This window comes from Pristiophorus japonicus, chromosome 12 (assembly GCF_044704955.1).
Source record: "Pristiophorus japonicus isolate sPriJap1 chromosome 12, sPriJap1.hap1, whole genome shotgun sequence".
Taxonomy (NCBI): domain Eukaryota; kingdom Metazoa; phylum Chordata; class Chondrichthyes; family Pristiophoridae; genus Pristiophorus; species Pristiophorus japonicus.
Window position 1 is genome coordinate 179,212,497 of NC_091988.1, and position 21,893 is coordinate 179,234,389.

A 21,893-nucleotide genomic window follows, 5' to 3' on the forward strand; every position below is an offset into this window, starting at 1 on the left:
CAACAACAGGGGCAAGAGGGGCGCACAGCACTAAGGTCTTTGAATAAGGGGGCGGAGAGATGGCTGCAGCTAGAGTTTGGTTATTTATTTGGGTTTTTTTGCTACTTGTTGTTTTCTTCATTGAAAAGTTTACAGTTTGAGACAAAAATGTTGATTAAAGTTAAGTAAAACTGTACAAATTTTTAATAAACCTAAATATTTTTTAAATTTAATCCGAATCCTGTACATTATTTTTTGAATTAAAGCAACATCAACCAACATGACATTGCGTGCATTATTTTTTCACACTAACAGGTGCAAAGAGTCAACACTGTCAGGCCGTTTAGCCTTCAGGCACCAAAGTGATCTTAGATTAGCCGCTGACGCAAGTCTCCAGCTATGGCTATAGGTGCACGAGGCTGCCTCCTCCGCCTTCGTCCTGCGGGTTGAGGTGGTGGCATGGGTTCGTCCTCCTCCTCCTGCTGCTTGTCCTCGTCGTCCTCCTGCTGCTCCTCCTGCTCCTCCTCATTGTCAGCCTCTTCATCCTCTTCTTTCCCCTCACCCCTTCTCCGCTCAGGAGGATCTTCGATGTCCAGTGCCTGGCCTCTCATGATGGCCAAGTTGTACAGCATGCAGCATACGACAGTGTACTGGCCGACGTGGTAAGGAGCGTATTGCAGTTAGCCTCCAGAGTGGTCCAAGCATCGGAAACGCTGCTTCAGTATGCCAATTGTCTGCTCTATGATGATCCGTGTTGTTATGTGCGACATGTTGTACCGATTCTCTGGCTCAGTGTGGGGATTGCATAGGAGGGTCATAAGCCAAATGGCGAGCCCGTACCCTTTGTCCCCGAGCAATCAGGTGTGCCCTTCCAGCAGCTCCTGAAGCATCGTAAATATAATGTAAGATGAAAGCATCAGGAATGCTACATGCGTATTTGGCATCCACTGCCATGAACCGATGCAGATTGTCGCAAACGAGCTGCACATTTAGGGAATGGAACCCTCTCCTGTTGCGATAAACGTCGGAGTCATCCAAAGGTTCTCTCAAGGCGATGTGGGTACAGTCGATCGCACCCTGTACCTTTGGGAAGCCAGCAATTCTGGAGAATTCCACAGCCCTGTTTCGCATTGCCTGTGTGGTCATAGGGAAATTGATGACTGGTCCCTTTTGGCATACAGTGCAGCAATTACCTGTCAAAAGCAGCAATGTGTGGCATGTCCCCAGTTGATGCTTGAAATGAGCCAGAAGCATAGAAGGCAAGTGCTGCACTGACCTTCACTTCCACAGGTAGGGCAGTCCTCCTGCCACTTCTTGGCTGTATGTCTGCCCTGACTAGCTGGCAGATCTCGGTGATGACCTCCTTTCTTAATCGCAGCCTGCGAATGCAGTCTGCCTCAATCAGGTGTAGGTGTGAACGCCTATCCCTGTAGATTTGATCAGGGTATGACCTCCTCCCCATTAATGCCCAAGCAATCTGCTTTCTGAGATGGTGGCATCGTATTATCCGTTACCTCTGTATGGCATGCATGTAAACCAGCCTTACTACATGAGGCATAGTAATATTTGCACCCAGAATTATTATTCTTAATTTTGTTATTCTTGTTATTGTGAGACAGTACTTACTGAAACACAGCACACACACCTTTGCTGGGTGACGACCTAGTAGAACGGACCACAACCTGGTCTGCGCACATGCACAACACTAAGCTCTGTCTCTATGGAGATGCAACGTACCTTTTGCTGAAATGTGTATGTTTGCTGCTGTGTTGTGCATGCCGGGAGGATCGCTCCCTCAGCCGGACAGAAACACATGAGCTTGGCGCTTGTATTCCATCTGCACCATCCCCCCCATCCCACCACCGCCCCCCCGGGCTTCTTTACAAGCTGAACCCGGGTGGAATTCAAGCACCAAGCTCCTGTGCTTGTGTCTGGCCGAGGGAGCGATTCTGCCGCTGGCCGGCACTCCTCCGACCTGTGCCTGTAGCCCCGTGAGCAGAGATTCTGTGGTGGGGTGGAGTTGCAATTTGCCTACTCACATAACATGGAAAAAATTAAATTTCTAACATTCTGTGGGAAAAATTAACTTTCAGTTATTTCTGAGTTCCCTCTGCAAAAATCATCATGAATCTGTGTTTTAGATTGTCTTCTTCCTCGCTCCAAAAACTCAGAAATAAACTCAGCGCCGATTTCTTTAAGTTAATGTAGGGTTTTTCTGATCGGTACTTAAGGCCATTGTGCGCAGTCTTGAAAAAAAAATCGATGTTGGTGAAAATCGGTTAAGTGGCCAAAAAGGGCGCTGCAATCAATTTTCAACCAGACCTGTGCCAAAAAAAGTTTTCATACAAAAAATCCAGTGCTGACAGTCGCCGCCAACGTACAAACTTCGAGGAAAGTTGCAAAATCAAGATTGCTCAAAAAAAATCAGCAGACACCAAAAAAACGGTGCCCAATGGTGGCGAAAATAAAGCCCAATAACTAAATATAATCACATCTTATACGCAAAACTTAATTTTATCCTTAGTCCTTTTGTTATCTTTTTGTTGGCCTTTCTTCAATGAGGTTTCCGGTTTCCGATTATGGCCTTGTAGCACAAGATTAAATGTTATCCACCACTAGTGACACCTTTCAAGTGCCTCATGAAGTCTTCTCTGAAATTCCTCCAGAACTGGAGAGATTCCAAAATGCATGACAATCATCTGCATCTTCCAAATGGTGTTGAAAAAGTCATCAGCAGAAAGCTGTTCATCCAATACATAATGTTAAAATCCATTCTTTGCATCCACATTGTGAATAGTTTTGCTTTTGTTAGTTCAGGCAGAACACCATCTTTGGCTTGACGTGAGTAGAAATTACATTTAAGGGCTTTGTTGGATTGACATACAGATACACCTTTTCATTCTCCTTCACTATCAGCGCAATTAAAGAGACTCAGTCAGTCGGGACACTGATGGGTACAAGAACCTCTCTAGCAACAAGCTCATTAATGTGCTTCTTGACAAGTTCTTTTACTAAGTTTCCTGGCTAGGTGAGAGCTTGAGATCAATTTTAAAATGTTGAATACCTTGTGATTTTCCCTCTTCTTAGAAGATATCCTAGTACTGGGATACTATGTTTGGCATTTTGCCTTGTGATTCCACCTGAAATTGCTTGGCATTGCAATGGAGAATGACAAAAACATTGGGCAGCGAGGCCTATTACTGCCTCTGTCTTGACCAGAATTTTGCTTTCCCCATACATACCACTGGCTTCTGCTTCCCACCCACTGCCTGCAAATGGAATAGATGGGGTCCGGGTCACAGCAGCATTTTCCTTGTGTCCAACCATGTTAAAGCAGCTTCTTGGGCTCTCAGGAAGAAGATGGCAGTAGGCCCCAGGAAGTGGCAGTAATGGCCCTGAGGTGCCCCTGTGGAGGAAGATAACTTCCTAGTGGCTTCCTCTACCTCCATTCTGCCCCAATGACTCACCTGTGAAGACCCCAGTTTCTACTGAGCAAGATAAAGCCACGGCTCCAGCTGTTTTTGCTGCACTTCTGCCTCTTTAAATCCATCACTGCCTCTTTTGTTGCCCCTTTAAAACTGTACTCAGCTCTTCAGGTGTTGCAGTGGCATTTCCCTTGGGGCTAATGGTGGGCTTTCTCCTGCTGATGGTAATCGTACCAAGCGCCCACCATGATTGTTGATAAACTCTGACCCAGGGAAATAGGCCCAGTTTGGGGTAGAATCTTGAGGGACAGGTAGATACCCCACCCCAATAGAGCCCCCCCCCCTCAAAGAGGAGAATCTTGGCCTACTTCTTAACTTGTGGGGTTTGATGAAACCACTATCATTATAATGTGATTGAGACACTGTCACAAGTTTATATGTTGATTGAGTCCAGCATCTCACACACATCTGCATCGACTTGGAACTACTTGAAACTCAATGCTGTACTTAATATTGTTCTTGGGGTTTTTAACACTGCCTCTTCTTTTGCCCCAATGGCTTCATTTTTTTTCCTGCTGAATACGAGCAGTGAAGTATTATAACCCTGAAACTGTATGTTAGCTTTTTGTTCCATTTTTTGGACTGATCTGACAGGTAGTTCAGTCCTCAACATGTATTGCACTTCCCACCCTGACTGAGACAGGGTTCTTTCTTTCTGATGTGACATTTTCCATGACATATACAGACAATTTCAGGAGCTTTGCAAAATTTCTTGTGGATTGCATTAATGTTTTGAACACAAAAATGTTTCATCTTCAAAGGACCACTTCAGTATCAGTCTTGTCTTCCACTGTCTGAAACTGATGCCCATCAAATAATGAAAGTGCGTCTCTGTCCATTCAAACTTCCAGCATTCACTGCCCAGGTTCATACATAAAAAGCAGCTATAATGACAGTACCAGAGGTCAATAGCACCATATTCTCCTGTTTTTGGTTGGTTACGAAATCAGAGAAAGGAAAAAAATTGCAGGTTTCACAAGTTATGCAATAATAATGATATCAGTGGTTTAATTTTCACTGAACTACTTCTAACAAGTTGCTTTATACCATATGATTTTCAATTCAATGTATCTAGCATACTTTCTTATTTGGTTTCAGTGCCCTTAAAATCTTACATTGGCTATAAGCATGTGCAGAAAAATAAGCAAATGGTAAGGAGCAAGGGAAACAAGGCTGGTGACTTGATCTACAGCTGGTACAATGAGAATGGATGTGTTTATTCTTGTTCCTTATCATAGAGAAACTGCTCTAAGAGGCACGGTGAGGCTCTTGGTCTCACAAATCTGCAGAAATTCACTGGGATGAATGGCATGAAAATTTTTGAGGTTAGCCAATGCTCAGAGTGAATCTATTCCACCTCACGAACCAACCCCCTCCCCCTCCCCCACCTTCCCAGAATGAAGAAAAAGCTTCAGTACTCAAAACCTGAAGACACACTAGGGTAAAATTGAACTTAGACCCCAGAAGGGTGTTAGGGGAACGGCAGCCTGATTTCCTTTTTCAGTGACTTCAATTCAGACGGGTTGTATAACCAGCAGTTAATCCACTACCACGCATTTTTCTGCCTTGCATTTATTAATACTTGTAAGTACTGGAGTTCTAGGAGTGACTCTTCAAATAAAGATATCACTGTTTCCTGTTGTGTATAATACACATCAATGGTTAAAAATCAAATTGCTGCAACTAAAAAAATTTATATGTTTGAATAAATCCAAAGTTTGGAGGCGTTTATGACCTTGTGGCATCTCAAGTGCTTGAGGGGTTTGAATCTCTCGGGCTGTTCTATTAAAATAATATCCCTCACTAGATTATGAATAAGCCTCTTTAGAAATAAGATTGCAACTCTGAAGCTAAACTAGAATGAGTGCTTTTGTTTTTTTCCACAAAAAACAGTATTTAATAGATTTAAGGAGTGATTTTCAAGTCAAACCAAAAAGAGATGTAAAGTCAGCGGAGCGGCCTGCTGTATGTGGCAATATGAGGCCCGAGTGATTTGGACGCCTGGGCCTTATTCACATGCCGCCGACAAGTTGCGGGCAACATGGGAGCTTGCTGGTTCTGGGAGGGCGAGGAATCTGCTGCCTCCCACGCTGAGTTAGCCAGTTGGTCAGGCCAGCGAGGGGTTGCGGGATGCAATCCTGGGGAGGGACCTCAAACAGGCTGGCAATGGGTGGGAGTTTTCATGAGAGCTCAGGGAGAATACAGGTATAAATGAACGGAGCATGCACAATGCACACTTTGCCCATTTTTCGCTGAAAATTGCAATCGGGGCCTTACATCTGGCATAGGACCTCAATTTGCAATATTTATGCAACCTCTTATCTGTTTCTGGTGGGTGTGCTGCTTACCCAATTTCAGATCTGCCTGGAAATTGCAGCAATGGGTGTTAATGGGATGACATGAGGTGCCCCCCCACACCCGACTTTCAGTAGTTGGCCGCCTATTTTTCAGACAAAAAACAGGTGACCATCAGTTGAAAATCCTCCCCCTCAGAGTGAAGATAAATGATATGAAATACTTTCTGACTATAGGTAGTGGTGTACTTTGATCTGTAGTGTGCATTCTGCTCTCTTCTATGAGCTAATTCAAGGAAGATTAGTGCTCAGTTTTTACTTTGTATCAGTTCAGATAAGTACTTTACTTAGTAAGACTTGCACATTCAAACATTTCTCATTGTGTAGACAGTGTCAGTATATATTTAAAGTAATAGGTTTTGCCTCCCACTGTGGAGGATGTCTATGGACGCTAAGGGAGCTTCTTAAAATGTTGTTGTTCCTTCTTATTCAATTGTGGTACTGATTGTAAGTGTTTATCTTGAGGTTTTGTCTTCATTAGTTGTGAATCTCTGTCGAGTGAAGGCTATTATTCTCAGCTGCACATGGCCTTTTTGCCATATACGAATTCTCAAGCTAGGTTTTGGCATTAATTGGTTTATAATATTATAACTCTGCTGCAAAGTAAATCACATTTTCTGCTAAATTCCTAACAACTAGTGAATTAAAAACAGTAGTTCTAGCTTATCTTCTCTGAGCCAAAGGTTTTTATTATCAAAAATAAGAGAATTGTGGGAGTCTTCATTTAAATTATCAAGCGTTCATGAAGTTTGAGTGCAAATACAGCAAGGGAATCTGTTGAGAGGGGTACCTTTGGCAAGGAAATAGCTTTCTTCAGAGACAGATTGCAAGCTGTTTGCATTTTTGTTTCTCCCCAGGATCAGCATCAGCAAATATTTGCTGGAGATTGAAAACAAAATCTGCTGAGCTTGGTATATAAATAGATTGATTCCACTTGTACCAAAAATGCAGAGCAAAGTGATCCCATGTAAAAGTCTTGGAAATATGATTGGAGGAGTGTGTTGGGGTGAAAGTGACATGGGCGGTGATGCAAAATAAGCAGAATCGCCATTCGTTATAGGATATACAGTCCTACTGAAGTCACTGGAACTGGCTGTTGGGCGGGGCATAATAATATTTACAATCTATATTAATGACTTGGATGAAGGGACTGAGTGTAATGTAGCCAAGTTTGCTGATGATACAAAGATGGATGGGAAAGCAAATTGTGGAGAGGACACAAAAAATCTGCAAAAGAATATAGACAGGCTAAGTGAGTGGGCAAAAAATTGGCAGATGGAGTACAATGTGGGAAAATGTGAGGTTATCCACTTTGGTAGAAAAAATTAGAAAAACAAATTATAATTGAAATGGAGAAAAATTGCAAAGTGCTGCAGTACAGAGGGACCTGCATGAAACACAAAAAGTTAGTATGCAGGTACAGCAAGTAATCAGGAAGGCAAATGGAATGTTGGCCTTTATTGCAAGGGGGATAGAGTAGGACTGTATATCCTATAACGAGTGGCAAACGTGATTCTGCCTATTTTGCATCACCGCCCATGTTACTTTCACCCCAACACACTCCTCCAATCATATTTCCAAGACTTTTACGTGGAATCACTTTGCTCTACATTTTTGGTACAAGTGGAATCAATCTATTTAGATACCAAGCTCAGCTTGGGTCTCCGTATTTAAGGAAGGATATACTTGCATTGGAGGCTGTTCAGATAAGGTTCACTGTAAAGACTGATATAAAATATCTGTTTAGAGTTTCTGAGATAATGACCAGTTAATCTGTTTTTGTTATGTTGATTGAGGGATAAATATTGGCCAGTACACCGGGGATAATGCCCATGCTCCTCCAAAAAAGTGCCATGGGATCTGTTACATCCACCTTAGAAAGCAGACGTTTAACGTCTCATTCAAAAGACGTTCAGCATTCCTTCAATACTGCACTGGAGTGTCAGCTTAGATCTTTGTGATTAATTCTCTGCGGTGGGGCTTGAACCCACAACTTAAGGAAGGATATACTTGCATTAGAGGCTGTTCAGAAAAGGTTCATTCGGTTGATTCCGGAGATGAGGGGTTGACTTATGAAGATAGGTTGAGTAGGTTGGGTCTATACTCGTTGGAGTTCAGAAGAATGTGAGATGATCTTATTGAAACTTATAAGATAATGAGGGAGCATGACAAGGTGGATGCAAAGAGGATATTTCCACTCATAAGGGAAACTAAAACTAGGGGACATGGTCTGAGAATAAGGGGCCGCCCATTTAAAACTGAGATGAGGAGAAATTTCTTCTCTCAGAGGGTTGTAAATCTGTGGAATTCTCTGCCCCAAAGGGCTGTGGAGGCTGGGTCATTGAATATATTTAAGGCGGAGATAGACAGATTTTTGAGTGATAAGGGAATAAAGGGTTATGGGGAGTGGGCAGGGAAGTGGAGCTGAGTCCATGATCAGATCAGCCATGATCTTATTAAATGGCAGAGCAGGCTCGAGGGGTCAAATGGCCTCCTGCTCCTATTTCTTATGTTCTTATATATCGGGCATACCACCTGTTTTGCTGTGTCCAATTTCACTCACTTTTGTCTTTCAAAGATAAACTTAAATACATGAGAGTGCTGCTTACAAGGACAGCATTTGTCCTTGAGGTTACCTTCACCTTAATTATAAATATTATTGAAACATATATTTATGATCTAAACTACTGAAGCGATTGCTTTTTAATTTATAGTAGATGCATATTTTCAACAATAATTTCTGACTCTTTTTTTTCCAGGACCTCAAAACTGTGGAGCTTCTTACCTCCCTCAAACCTTCCCTTTACTCCTACATTCCTCAGTCTTTTAAAACTCAAACTGACCATCACCTAATCACTACCTTTGGTGCCAGCTTGGCTCAGTTAACAGCAATATTCTTGTCTCTACGCTGGAAGTTTGTGGGTTCAAGCCCCACTCCATGACTTGATCATATAATCTAGGTTGGATATAAAAGATCTGATGGAACAATTTGAAAAAGAGTACACTTGCCTATTTCCATATTTATCTCCCTGCCACAGTCAACATTTCACACAACTGACTCTGCAGATTCTCAACTTGTAGATTGCTCGCAATCTGACCATCATTTGCTGCAGCTTTTGCTGGAATGTATTTATTCCCAGCATGAAATGGAAAGAAAAGCATAAAAAGGTCTCGGGGTAGGAAAACTCAGCTGCAGCCTGACAATCAGCTTACACAACACTGCTCTCACTAGCATTGCTATTTTTCCAATTACAGTTCCTTTCTCCAGATGTTTTTTTCCCCTCATTTGCGTTATTTGTCATCAGATTTTTCTTGTCTGCCTCTATAAATATCAGCCCGTTAAGTCAAAGTCATTTTCAGGACATTAAATCCATAACATAGTCTGTGTCCTATCCAGTACCATTCACCTATCACCTCTGTCTTAACCAACCTCCATTGGGCTCAGCCATTGATTCCCATTTCTAAAAATCTCCATAATTGTGAGATTGATTAATGGGCCTGACATTGCAGTCGGAGGATTCGTGCAAGCAGATGCCTTCGACCTGCAAAAAGTCTACGCACTTACCTGATGGTCCCAGAGGTTTGGATACTTGCGATCCTGGTACCTGCGAGTAGAGATCGATGTATCCCAGGGGCGCATGCGGTTCGCAAGTGGCCCTGGGATCACGTGGGCTGGCCCAACCAATGAAAGAAGGGGAATCCCCATTCATACTTGTGGGGGCGTAACTTGCGGCCACTCCATGTGCGCATGTGCCTGAAGAGGTCCCTCAAGTTCCGAGTTTAGGTGTAAAACGTGCATGCGCCTAAATCCGCCACTTCCAACCTGTCAAAGCATCCCTGGGAGAAGGGCCGTCGCGGACGGAGATTGGGTTATTTGCCCAGCTCTTGCCCAGCGAATGTCCTTAAAACTCTTACGCCTCATAAAAGCAGCCAAAGTCCAACTTCCCGCCCACGGAGGCGCTTTTCCCTGGAATATGTGCAATCTGTCCTAAAGATTCTTGACAGATTGCAAGTTCCGGTTTTTAGCACATGCACTTCGTATGCCTCAACCCATGCGCACGCGCACCTCGTACACACCCCTAGGGCCGCAAATTGCAGCCCTATGTGTTAAATGTTGGTTTGTTTCTCCCAAAAGAGATCAATAATTTGGATAGGCTTCCTAAATTATCGATATTAAACTGGAAATCTACCGCCTATTACAGCTAGTCGGTGGCGACCACCTTACAGAAAACGTTGAACACACTGCACTGTCAAAATGCTGAGAAGCTTGTTAAACATTATTTTTACTTCCATGAAAGCAATAATATTTGGATAAATGGGTTTCGGAATATTGTAATGATTGCATCAGAGTAGTGTAACAAAAATACCTATCCATAGAATGCAGCCACAAAGAAAACCACCAGCTGTAAATTTCAGTACTACTGCGCAATCGACATGTATTTGTACTTGAAAAACAAAGTTCCATGCACACATCGTCTTTTATAGCAAATTTAATATGATTACTTACTGCAAGGATGAGCGAGTACTCTAAGTTCATCAATAGCAATGTATCCAGGATGGCCCTTTGAAGCAACTGATTCAAAAATAACCTGAAATGGTAAAATCGCTGATGAATAAATTAAATCCCTACTCCTTAACATGCAATAAAATTAATGAACTCTAGTATTGAAGTTAAGTCCTAAAATGAATCATTTATTTCCATGTAAGCTATTACATCAATACACTGATCAGCACAACACATTACTATATATTGCCTTTTATTGCAGCCTATTAGATCTTAGAAAAATGTATAATGATATTGGGCCCAAATTTGGCCCACCCATTTTTTTGGCGCACTCACGTGAGATGCACCGACTTCCTAGGATAAAAACGGTGCCAAAATGTTGTCCCCGGATTCTGGGCGCTCTGTGGCCTCTCCCATGGCTTGGCGCGGCGTGGCAATTCAATTAGGAGGCGGAGCTAGGGCCTTGCGCTTAAAAGATTGCCAGCAGCTCAACGCATGCACACTGGAGGTTTTGCACATGTGCAGTAGCTCCTCTGCAGCGTGGGACCCGATGTCCCGCCCCTATCCCCGGCCGAGTGGCCTCCCGTACCTGCCGGCCCGCTGACTTCCCGGGCCGAGGTAGGACTTAAGTTTTATTTTTTATTTATTATTGATGGTTGGGCTTTGTTTAGTGAGAAGAGCTTTGATGGCGGGGGGGGGTGGGGGTGGAGTGGAGAGGATGATGATGAGGAGAGTTTTGATGGAGGGGGGGGGGGAGGGGAAGGCAGTTTTGATCGGGCGGGGGGAAGTTTTGATGGGGGGGGGAGTTTTGATAGGGGTGGGGGGGAGGAGGACAAGGTGATAACTGTGTAGCCAGTAATTTTGATGAGCTTACTCAAGACTTTCCTTAACCCTGTTGATGAAAATACTTTCCTACATAAGAACATAAGAATTACGAGCAGGAGGTACTTCTATTTTTTATTTGGATATTTTGAAACAATTATGTAAATATGTTTTGTCTCTTTACTCCTTTTATTTTTATAGTTTAAGCTTCCATGAATGCTTCTGTTGTATAGTAAATTAACTTCGCAAAGTTTGTCATAGGTCCTGTTTGATCCTATTCACATTCTTTAGTCAAGTCACTACCTACCTGCACTGATTTCTTAAATCTTCGCAAGGGTTTTCTGCGCAGCCACAAGTGGCCATACACGCGGACCTAAGTTAGTTTGGAGTAACTATTAGCTGTGCAAAGTGGCTTAAATGACCAAAATGGGTGTAGGTGGCTGGTAACGCCCCCTTTTGAACAAAACAAAACTAAAAAAATCCTAACTAACTCACACTGGCGCAAATTGAATGTGCAAAATGGGGATTTTTAAGGTCCTCCAGAAAAATCAATTTGCTCCAAAAAAAACAGCAACTCCTGGCCAAATTTGGGCCCTTAGTGTGGACTGATCTGCAAAATCTTACATCTTACAATCTTGCATCAATGATCAAAACTTGGTTATTGGGGCAACAAAATCAATATTTGTAAATTTTAGAAAAATATGGAGCAAGGTTAACTTTGAAGAGGACTGTAAGTTACCTCAAGAAGATACAGGAACCGCCGTTGGCTATTTAGCCCCTCAAGCCTCTGCCACCATTCAATTAGATCATGGCTGATCTGTACCTCAATTCCATTTTCCCCTCCTTTGATCCATTTCCCTTGTTACCCTTACCCCACATAAATCTATTGATCTCAGTCTTGAAAATGTCAATTGACCGGCATCCACAGCATTTTAGGTGAGCGAGTTCTAGATTTCCACTGCACTTTGTGTGAAAAATTGATTCCTGATTTCAATCCTAAATAGTTTACCTCTAATTTTAAGGTTATACCCTCTTATTCTGGATTTCCCCACCATAGGAAATAGTTTCTCTATATCTACCCTATTGAATTCCTTTATCACTTTAAAGACCTCAATTAGATAATTCCTTCAACCTTCTAAATACAAGGGAATACAAGCCAAGTTTATGCAACCCCTCCTCATACTTTAACACTTTAAGCCCTGGTATCATTCTGGTGAATTTGTGCTTTACCCCTCCAAGGCCATAAAAAAGGTTAATAGGTTGGATTAAGAAGCAATTTAATAGATGTTTTCAAAATTGAGAGTTTGAAAACAATAATCAGGAAAAATTGTTGCTACTGATCGATGATTTGGTAACCAGCGGACATAAATTTAAGACCATCACCAAAAGAACAAAGGGAAAGGCAAGAAGAATGTGTTTATTTATTTACTTATTATACACAGAAAGTTGTTAGGATATTTGAATACCCTACCAGAAATAATGATGGAAGGAATAACTATATTTCCTTTAAAAATGGAAGTGAATACATATTTGAAATGGTTGGGAAATCCGGGAACTGGAAATGTTGGGTCTCCAACCTGAACAGCGTAGAATGTAATTTCTCATGGGACGGAGTGCTGATGGAGTATCTTAGTTACATTTTCCACACAAATAGCCTAACATTGAAAAGGAGGCATGGCCAATGGAATGGCATCATCTCCCTGATTTCCAATGACTTCCACTTCCTGAGCACCCAGTCACCTCAACGCTGGAAAGACACCAACACCTAGGTCAATGAAGCCCCTAAGAGGAGCCCAGAGTGTGGAGATATGGATCTTGGCATAGCACACCCCAGAAAACTAAACGCAGCAGATATAAAATTTGCCCTCTAATATAGCTACAGTTTTGTGAATTTTGAATTGGTTGTGTCGGCTTCTGCCCCCATGGATGTTAGGTGCTACTTTTTGTGTCAGTCCCATTCCAGTCAGAATCCAAGATGTGCCCATTTTGGCATGAGTAATGTCTGATTTATTTGTGTTGCCTCCCGATACTCTGGTGGGGTCAGTTGTGTGAGTCACCATTGGAATGGGATCAACTTTATTTTGGCCACACTTTATATTTTAGGGGGTAGAGCATGATTACTTTCTTTGTTATCTACTCTCCTTTGCCTCAACCACAAACCAACTGAAACTCAGGGAATGGGTTGGCGAACTACCTGCAAGTCTCTGTCATGTTGCTCTGAGCCAGTTACTGGAAGCCATACTGGAACAACCCACAAATGTCTCTCCCTCCATTTTCCCTCTTGCCTTCCTGAAGAAACAGCTGGTTTTCATGCAGCATTACAGGCTAAACTGAGAACTCAGCAATGCTGGCAACTGAACCTGCACACAAGCACTCAGTAATACAGACTATTGATGTCTTATAATTACTCCCAGATATCTATTATTCTGTAACCTTACCTGATAGTAGTTTGGCCAAAATGTGCTAATAGCCAGTTCTGTCTTAATCCATCCCTCAGTAACTATCCCAGACACATTCCAGACAGGGTTTCCTTGAGGTCCACCATTAACTTTCACATAGACATTCAAAGCACCTGGACTTGATCTGTCTTTGCTTGACAGAAAATAGTGAAAGTCAATGCAGTGTGTGTCATTCTCTTTTAATATAGGCAGTAACAGATGAGCCTTCTGTCCTGATATTCGTCCAGAGCTGTTTACCATCATAAAGGATCCTACAAGAAGTAAAAATATGTATTTTTAAAAATCAGAATAATGGAGTTCACTTCAAAGTATCAGCTGATCCAATTTGGTTTGAATTAGTGATGTTTGCATTGAAAATAAAGTAGAGACCTAGATGGAATAACATCAACCAATGCGATATCCTGATTGATTCACATTGATTTCTGAGTAATTGTTATTCAATGTTATACCTGCTACAACCAAGCTTGACATTTGTAATGGACTTGCTGGGCTGAACATCCTGTTTCTATGTTGTAATTGCTATATACTTTTATGCAATTACTATCTGAGACACCAAATAATGCATAACATCTATTAAACACCAATACCTGGTTAACTCTTCAAGTTTGTACATCTTTATTCAATTAATAAATCATCTTGATAAATTCAACAGAGTGTAAGGTTCTTTATATTTGAAAAGCATATCTCCATGAGTGAGCAGGGAGTGTAGAACAACAGGTAATATCGTAAATCTATTTAATTCTGCAGATTTATACATAGAAAAATCATGCAACAACCAAATCCTTATTTATTGCAAAAAAAAATTGTGACATTCAATTCCCATTATTAGCATGTAAACAACATTTTATTTTTAATTGACCTTTTGATAATGGAAGTCTACTATGTCCTCCTCCTACATTATCTATTCATTTCCATCACCTTTATCTCATAAAGGTAAGATTATACATATTCCCCAAGGCCTGTTGGAACATCAAATACTTGTTTCCAAATTATATCTGTTGTGGCAAGGTCAGTTCACTGGCGCTCTGAAAAATCTCCAGCCATTGATAAAATTGCAAACTGGTGAGGGTGGAAATATAACTGGAACAGACTTAAAAAAAGAACATGAAATTACTCTGTTAATAATTTGTTTTCTGTCCTTGTTCAAAACATACAATTTATATTTAAATCATATATATGATGAAACAGTACAAAGATTCTTCAAATGTTATTAAGATAACCAGTTTCATAGAATGATTTCTCTCAAATTCTTTCATAAAGCGCATAATTCATTTTGTGCATTAATTAAATTAATTAATTAATTAAAGGAGATTTCTGTCAGGAGAAAAATATTTTCAGTTGTGTTTGAATCATTTTCTCCGCTTTCTGTAAAATATGTCAACCTGCACGATTCATTTCACTTTCATAATAGCTTCACAACTAGGGTCAATAGGAATGAATATTTAAGTGCTACAATTTTCTGTTATCAACCTCCCCGTTGGCTTTGCTGATTAATGTCATTAATAAACTACCATTAGAACCATGTAATGAAATCTCAGAGCTAGTACCAGGTTAATTGTATTCTGGCGTCCTCATTATTGAGTAAATTATACGAGCCTTTCTGAATAGATCTTTGAAACAATAACAAAAGTTGCAGTCATTAGTCTAGCAGGTAGACTTTTTAAATGACACATGATGATAGGCAACTATTCATCAACTTTCAATGTTTGGAAAAAGATGTAAAAGTCATGGGTTAGATTTTGCTCTGGATGGCCAATGGCACTTTTCTGGAATCTGGAGTTACCAACAGTAGGTTGATACAGTATATTTGTAGAATAATGGAAATTACAGCACATAACATGAGACCATTCAGCCCATTTGCGCTTTCAACTGGAGCTATCTTCCACTTCTAATCAGGCGCTAAATCAATTAGCTTCACATTCTGCCATCTATTCACGTCCAAGTTTAAATAATGCAAATTAGCAGCTATCGGGGCCGAAATTCAGCCTTCTGATAAGGCTTGTTATCAGCGGAAAGCAGAGGTCACGCTGGGAGAGAGCGGTTTCGAATGGCCGCCGCTTGCGAAATTCACCTCGATGGTTTTTATGGCGGTCCCCACTTCCGCCGAACCCTCCTATATGCGTCATCAAAGTGCACACCACCGATCTCCCGCAGCAAAATTTACCTTCAAAAATCTTTGGCCAGCCACTCGGTGCCCCCGACAGCTTTTTCTGTCGGTGCACTGTGTTTGCAAAATGGTGGTGTGGCCGCCATTAACGGGGAGGGCACGGTGCCACCATCTTTTCTTTTTTTGTCGGTTGACTGCCAGGTCGGCCTGACAATTATGTCCCCCGGGTTCGGTTGGGCCACCAACAGGCAGCCTGGCACACCCCGCCCGGCCAAAACCCACCCAGTGGACCTAACTAAAATAATCGCAGAGCTCGCAGCAGCTCTCCCCATTAAGTGAAGGGGAGAGACGTGATGACTGACAGTGGCGGATACCGTGCCGGCCCTCACTTCCGCTCCCAGTTTGACAGACACTCTGCTCCCGCCCCCACGTCCGCCCCTTTTATGACTGACTTCCGTCCCACTGGAAAAAAAAAGACAAAGAGCTGAATTTAGCATAAGAGGCCACTGCATCCATTGGTGAAAATAGCTGAAACATGGTAGGTGTGCCCCGTTTCCGGCAAGGGTGAAATTAGGCCCCATCATGTTCTTAGAATGAGCTATTCCATGTTTTATAAATGTTTCTAACATTGTTTACAATGTTGGTTAACAATGGAAAACGTTAAGTCTTAACATTACAAGAACCTACCTACATCTTAGACCACAGTTAGATTGTCTTGGTAAAACTGCAACTGTCCTGACCCAGAAACCGCTCTCTACCAACAGTTAAAATGTAAACATTTATAGAACATGGAGTGGAGAGCTCCTGCTTTCTAAACGTTGAAATTAAACATAGGTAGGTCCAAAAGAGCCTGGGGTCCAATGGAAGTCATGTGAGACTCCCTCCTTCAGGAAGTCTCACCGCTTTGCTCCAGAGTCATGTTAGGTACTGAGTCTGAATTACTCAGGTGGGGGTGTTTGATTTTCCTGATCTTTAACTCTGGGGGACCATCCATTTCCCTGGGTGCAAAGGTCAGGAAAAAAGGCGGCCAACACCTTTTCGCCAGATCTCTGCCCATTTCCAGAGCTTCTGGGGGGAATGGGGCGGAAAGGTAGGGGTAGCTGGGCCTAAGCCAGTAGACACCGGCCTACTGCAGTTATGCTAATGAGACAGGACGGGCATTGCTGGACTCCCGCCTCATTTTTATGGGATGACACTCACTGAACACCCAGTAGCACAGGGGCTTCCAGTGAAACAAGGGGCGATGGCCTGCCCTTGAACCCTACCAACTAAAGCGTCTGGGTAGGGGGTTAAATTTTTTCTATTTTTAGTCCCCCCGCCAAGAGGTTTGCATTAAATAAGGACCTTCTGGCTACTGATCTTCATCGCCAGCCAGAAAGTTCTAATATCAGAGGCCCAACATGCAGCTGTACGCCTGAGGAATTTGTAGTGTTGCTCATTATCCTCCCCCTTTTGCCAACGCTTGGTGCTGCTCCTGTCCAGACCCAGGAGCTGTGGTATTTCATGACTCAAGACATGTAATACTATTGCTTCAGGACCTGGACAGGAGCATAAATTTTCAAGTGTGGTGATCTATGGAGGGAGGGTGAAATAATAAAATCTGGTCCTGTTGGTGTGAAGCACTTCACACACACCAATGCTAAATTTAAACTATAAACGTGGCTTAGCAAGGCCAAGTAGATCTATTGCTTGAAGAAAATTAAAATTTTGTGAAGCCATTTTTGAATCAAATTGTCACAATTGTACTATGATGCCTTTTGCCTGGGGGGGGGAAAATCAGCAACCAACTTGTTCAGACATGTCTGTTCACTCCACACTCCTTGTGAACACAAACCTTCATCTCCACAGAGATCCTCCATCATGTAATGTGGCACCATCGCCATGCAAAGTGGGACAGACTAAGAGCAGATCTAGAAGCCCAAAGCTAAGCAACTATAAAATATTATAATCTGTCAGCAGCAGCAGAACTTACTACCGCCACAATCTGTAACCTCGTGCCCAGTAAATCCTCATTGCTCGATGAACATTAAGCCAGGAGACCAATCTTGATTCAATGTGGAGTGGAGCAGGGCATGCCAGGAGCAGCAACAACCATAACAACAACTTGCATTTATATAGTGCCTTTAACATAGTGAAACATCCCAAGGTGCTTCACAGGAGCATTATCAGAAAAAAATTGACACTGGGCTACATCACAATATTAGGACAGGTGACCAAATGCTTGGTGAAAGAGGTAGGTTTTAAGGAGCAACTTAAAGGAGGAAAGAGAGGTAGAATAACAGAGGTTAGGGGAGGGAATTTGAGAGCTCTGAACCAAGGCAGCTGAAGGTACAGCATAGTTTAGAATGAGGTACCAACCTATTGAACCCCTACACATGGTTACCTGCATGATAAACGCAAAAAAGCAGCAATGCTCCAGCCAGAAAATGAACCCACAACCAATGGATAAGAGCCATGCTCTGTAGCCCTAGGACATCCAGTTAAGTGTGGTGCTGGACAATCAGGTAACTCATGGAGGAGGAGATTCCAAGAACATTCCCATCCTCAAGCACGAGATAAAGAACATAAGAAATAAGAGCAGGAGTAGGCCATACAGCCCCTCGAGCCCACTCTGCCATTCAATAAGATCATGGCTGATAGTGTCCTTGATCAGGCCAACATCTCCAGCATCGAAGCACTGATCACACTCGACCAGCTCTATTGGGCGGGTCACATTGTTCGCATGCCCAACACGAGACTCCCTAAGCAAGTGCTCTACTTGGAACTCTTACACGGCAAGCAAGCCCTAAGTGGGCAGAGGAAACGCTTCAAGGACACCCTCAAAGCCTCCTTGATAAAGTGCAACATCCCCACCGACACCTGGGAGTCCCTGGCCAAAGACCACCCTAAGTGGTTGAAGTGCATCCGGGAGGGCGCTGTACACCTCGAGTCTCGTCGCCGAGAGAATAAAGAAAACAAGTGCAGGCAGTGGAAGGAGCGTGTGGCAAACCAAACTCCCCACCCACCCTTTCCTCCAATGACTGTCTGTCCCACCTGTGACAGAGACTCTAATTCCTGTACTGGACTGTACAGTCACCTGAGAACTCACTTTTGGAGTGGAAGCAAGTCCTCCTTGATTTCGAGGAACTGCCTATGATGATGATGATGGCTGATCTGATCTTGGCCTCAACTCAACTTTCCTGCATGTTCCCCATAACCCTTGACTCCCCTATAGTTCAAGAATCTGTCTATCTCAGCCTTGAATATATTCAATGACTCAGCTTCCACAGCTCTGTGGTAGAGAATTCCAAAGATTCACGCCCCTCTGAAATAAGAAATTCCTCCTCATCTCCGTTTTAAATGGGCGACTCCTTATTCTGAAACTATACCCCCTAGTTCTAGATTCCCCCATGAGGGGAAACATCCTTTCAGCATCTACCCTGTCAAGCCCCCTGAGAATTTTAAATGTTTCATATAGATCACCTCTCATTCTTCTAAACTCCAATGAGTACAGGCCCAACTTGCTCAACCTTTCCTCATAAGACAGCCGCTTCATTCCAGGAATCAACCTAGTGAACCTTCTCTGAACTGCCTCCAAAGCAAGTATATCCCTCCTTAAATAAGGAGAACAAAACTGAATGCAGTACTCTAGATGTGGTCTCACCAATGCCCTGTACAGTTAGAGCAGGACTTCCCTACTTTTACACGCCTTGCAATAAAGGCCAACATTCCATTTACCTTCCTAATTACTTGCTGTATCTGCATGCTAACTTTTTGTCTTTATGTACGAGGACACCCAGATCCCACTGTACTGCAGCATTCTGTAGTCTCTCTCCATTTAAATAATATTTTGCTTTTCTATTCTTCCTACCAAAGTGGATAACCTCTTATTTTTCCACATTATACTCGAACTGCCAAATTTTTGCCCAGTCACTTAACCTATCTATATACCTTTGCGGACTCTGTGTCCTCCTCACAACTTGCTTTCCCAACTATCTTTGTATCATCAGAAAATTTGGCTACAATACACTTTGTCCCTTCATACAAGTCATTAATATAGATTGTAAATAGTTGAAGCATCAGCACTGATCCCTGTTGCACCCCACTAGTAACAGTTTGTCAACCTGAAAATGACCCATTTATCCCGACTCTCTGTTTTCTGTCAGTTAAGCCAATTCTCTATCCATGTTAATAATTACCCCCTAACCCCGTGAGCACCTTATCGAATGCCTTTTGGAAATCCAAATACACTACACATCTACTGGTTCCCCTTTATCCACTCTGCTCGTTACATCCTCAAGGAATTCTAATAAATTTGTCAAACACGATTTCCCTTTCATAAAACCATATTGACTCTGCTTGATTGTATTATCATTTTCTAAATGTCGTGCTACTACTTCCTAAATAATGGACTCCAGCATTTTCCCAATGACAGATATTAGGCTACTTGGTCTATAGTTTCCTATTTTCTGTCTCCCTCCTTTCTTGAATAGGGGTGTTATATTTGTGGTTTTCCAATCCACTGGAACCTTTCCAGAATCGAGGGAATTTTGGAAGATTACAACCAATACATCCACTGTCTCTGCAGCCACTTCTTTTAAGACGCCAGGATGTAGGCCATCATGTCCAGGGGACAGGTCAGCCTTTAGTCCATTAGTTTGCCGAGTACTTTTTCTCCAGTGATAATGGTTGTTTTAATTTCCTCCCTCCCCTTTTCCCCCTGATTTTTCTACTGTTATTGGGAGGCTTTTAGTGTCTTCTTCCATGAAAAGTGATACAAAATATGTATTCAAAGTCTCTAGCATTTCCTTGTTTCCCATTATTAATTCCCCAGTCTCATCCTCTGAGGGTCCAATATTTACTTTAGTTACTCTCTTCCTTTTTATATACTTGTAGAAGCTCTTATTGTCTGTTTTTATATTTCTTGCTAGTTCACTCTCAGAATCTATTTTCTCCCTCTTTATTATTGTTTTAGTCATCTTTTGTGGGTTTCTAAAATTTTCCCAATTTTCTAACCTACCACTAATCCACTAATCTTCACAACATTGTGCGCCTTTTCTTTCAATTTACTATCATCCTTAACTTCATTAATTAGACACTTTTGGTTCATCCTTCTCATAGAGTCTTTCATTCTGTTGTGTGTTGGAGGGGCGGGCCTAGGGGCTCTGTGCCTCGGTGCGGGGAGTGTTCGGAGTGGGGTGGACGGGTTGACTGCACAGGTGGCGGTTGGTGGATGTGGTGTGGTTGGCGTCGCGGGGGTGTGGCTCCGGGGTGGCCGGGGCTGTGGGCTCGACATCCGGGGGTGTTCGGCATTTGGGAAGGATTCTGACATAAGAACATAAGAATTAGGAACAGGAGTAGGCCATCTAGCCCCTCGCGCCTGCTCCGCCATTCAATAAGATCATGGCTGATCTGGTCGTGGACTCAGCTCCACTTACCCGCCCTCTCCCCATAACCCTTAATTCCCTTATTGCTTAAAAATCTATCTATCTTTGACTTGAAAACATTCAATGAGCTAGCCTCAACTGCTTCCTTGGGCAGAGAATTCCACAGATTCACAACTCTCTGGGAGAAGAAATTCCTTCTCAACTCGGTTTTAAATTGGCCCCTCCGTATTTTGAGGCTGTGCCCCCTAGTTCTAGTCTCCCCCACCAATGGAAACAACCTCTCTGCCTCTATCTTGTCTATCCCTTTCATGATTTTAAATGTTTCTATAAGATCACCCCTCATCCTTCTGAACTCCAAGGAGTAAAGACCCAGTCTACTCAATCTATCATCATAAGATAACCCCCTCATTTCTCGAATCAGCCTAGTGAATCGTCTCTGTACCCCTTCCAAAGCTAGTATATCCTTCCTTAAGTAAGGTGACCAAAATTGCACGCAGTACTCCAGGTGCGGCCTTACCAATACCTTATACAGTTGCAGCAACACCTCCCTGCTTTTGTACTCCATTGTCTTTCGCAATGAAGGCCAACATTCCATTTGCCTTCCTGATTACCTGCTGCACCTGCAAACTAACCTTTTGGGATTCATGCACAAGGACCCCCAGGTCTCTCTGCACCACAGCATGTTGTAATTTCTCCCCATTCAAATAATATTCCCTTTTACTGTTTTTTTTCCCAAGGTGGATGACCTCACACTTTCCGACATTGTATTCCATCTGCCAAACCTTAGCCCATTTGCTTAACCTATCCAAATCTCTTT

General features: G+C 42.5%; 1 protein-coding gene across 3 annotated transcripts in view; it reads right to left on the reverse strand.

The window, feature by feature from the left end:
- Positions 1-21,893, reverse strand: part of ptprt (protein tyrosine phosphatase receptor type T) — a 1,564,838-nt gene that overhangs the window by 912,689 nt on the left and 630,256 nt on the right. For all 3 annotated transcript variants that reach the window (XM_070896216.1, XM_070896215.1, XM_070896217.1), the window contains exons 3-4: positions 13,583-13,854; positions 10,326-10,407 (exon numbers count right to left, since the gene is read on the reverse strand). In XM_070896216.1, the coding sequence (XP_070752317.1) occupies positions 10,326-10,407; positions 13,583-13,854 (354 nt within the window). The remainder of the gene's footprint in view (positions 1-10,325; positions 10,408-13,582; positions 13,855-21,893) is intronic.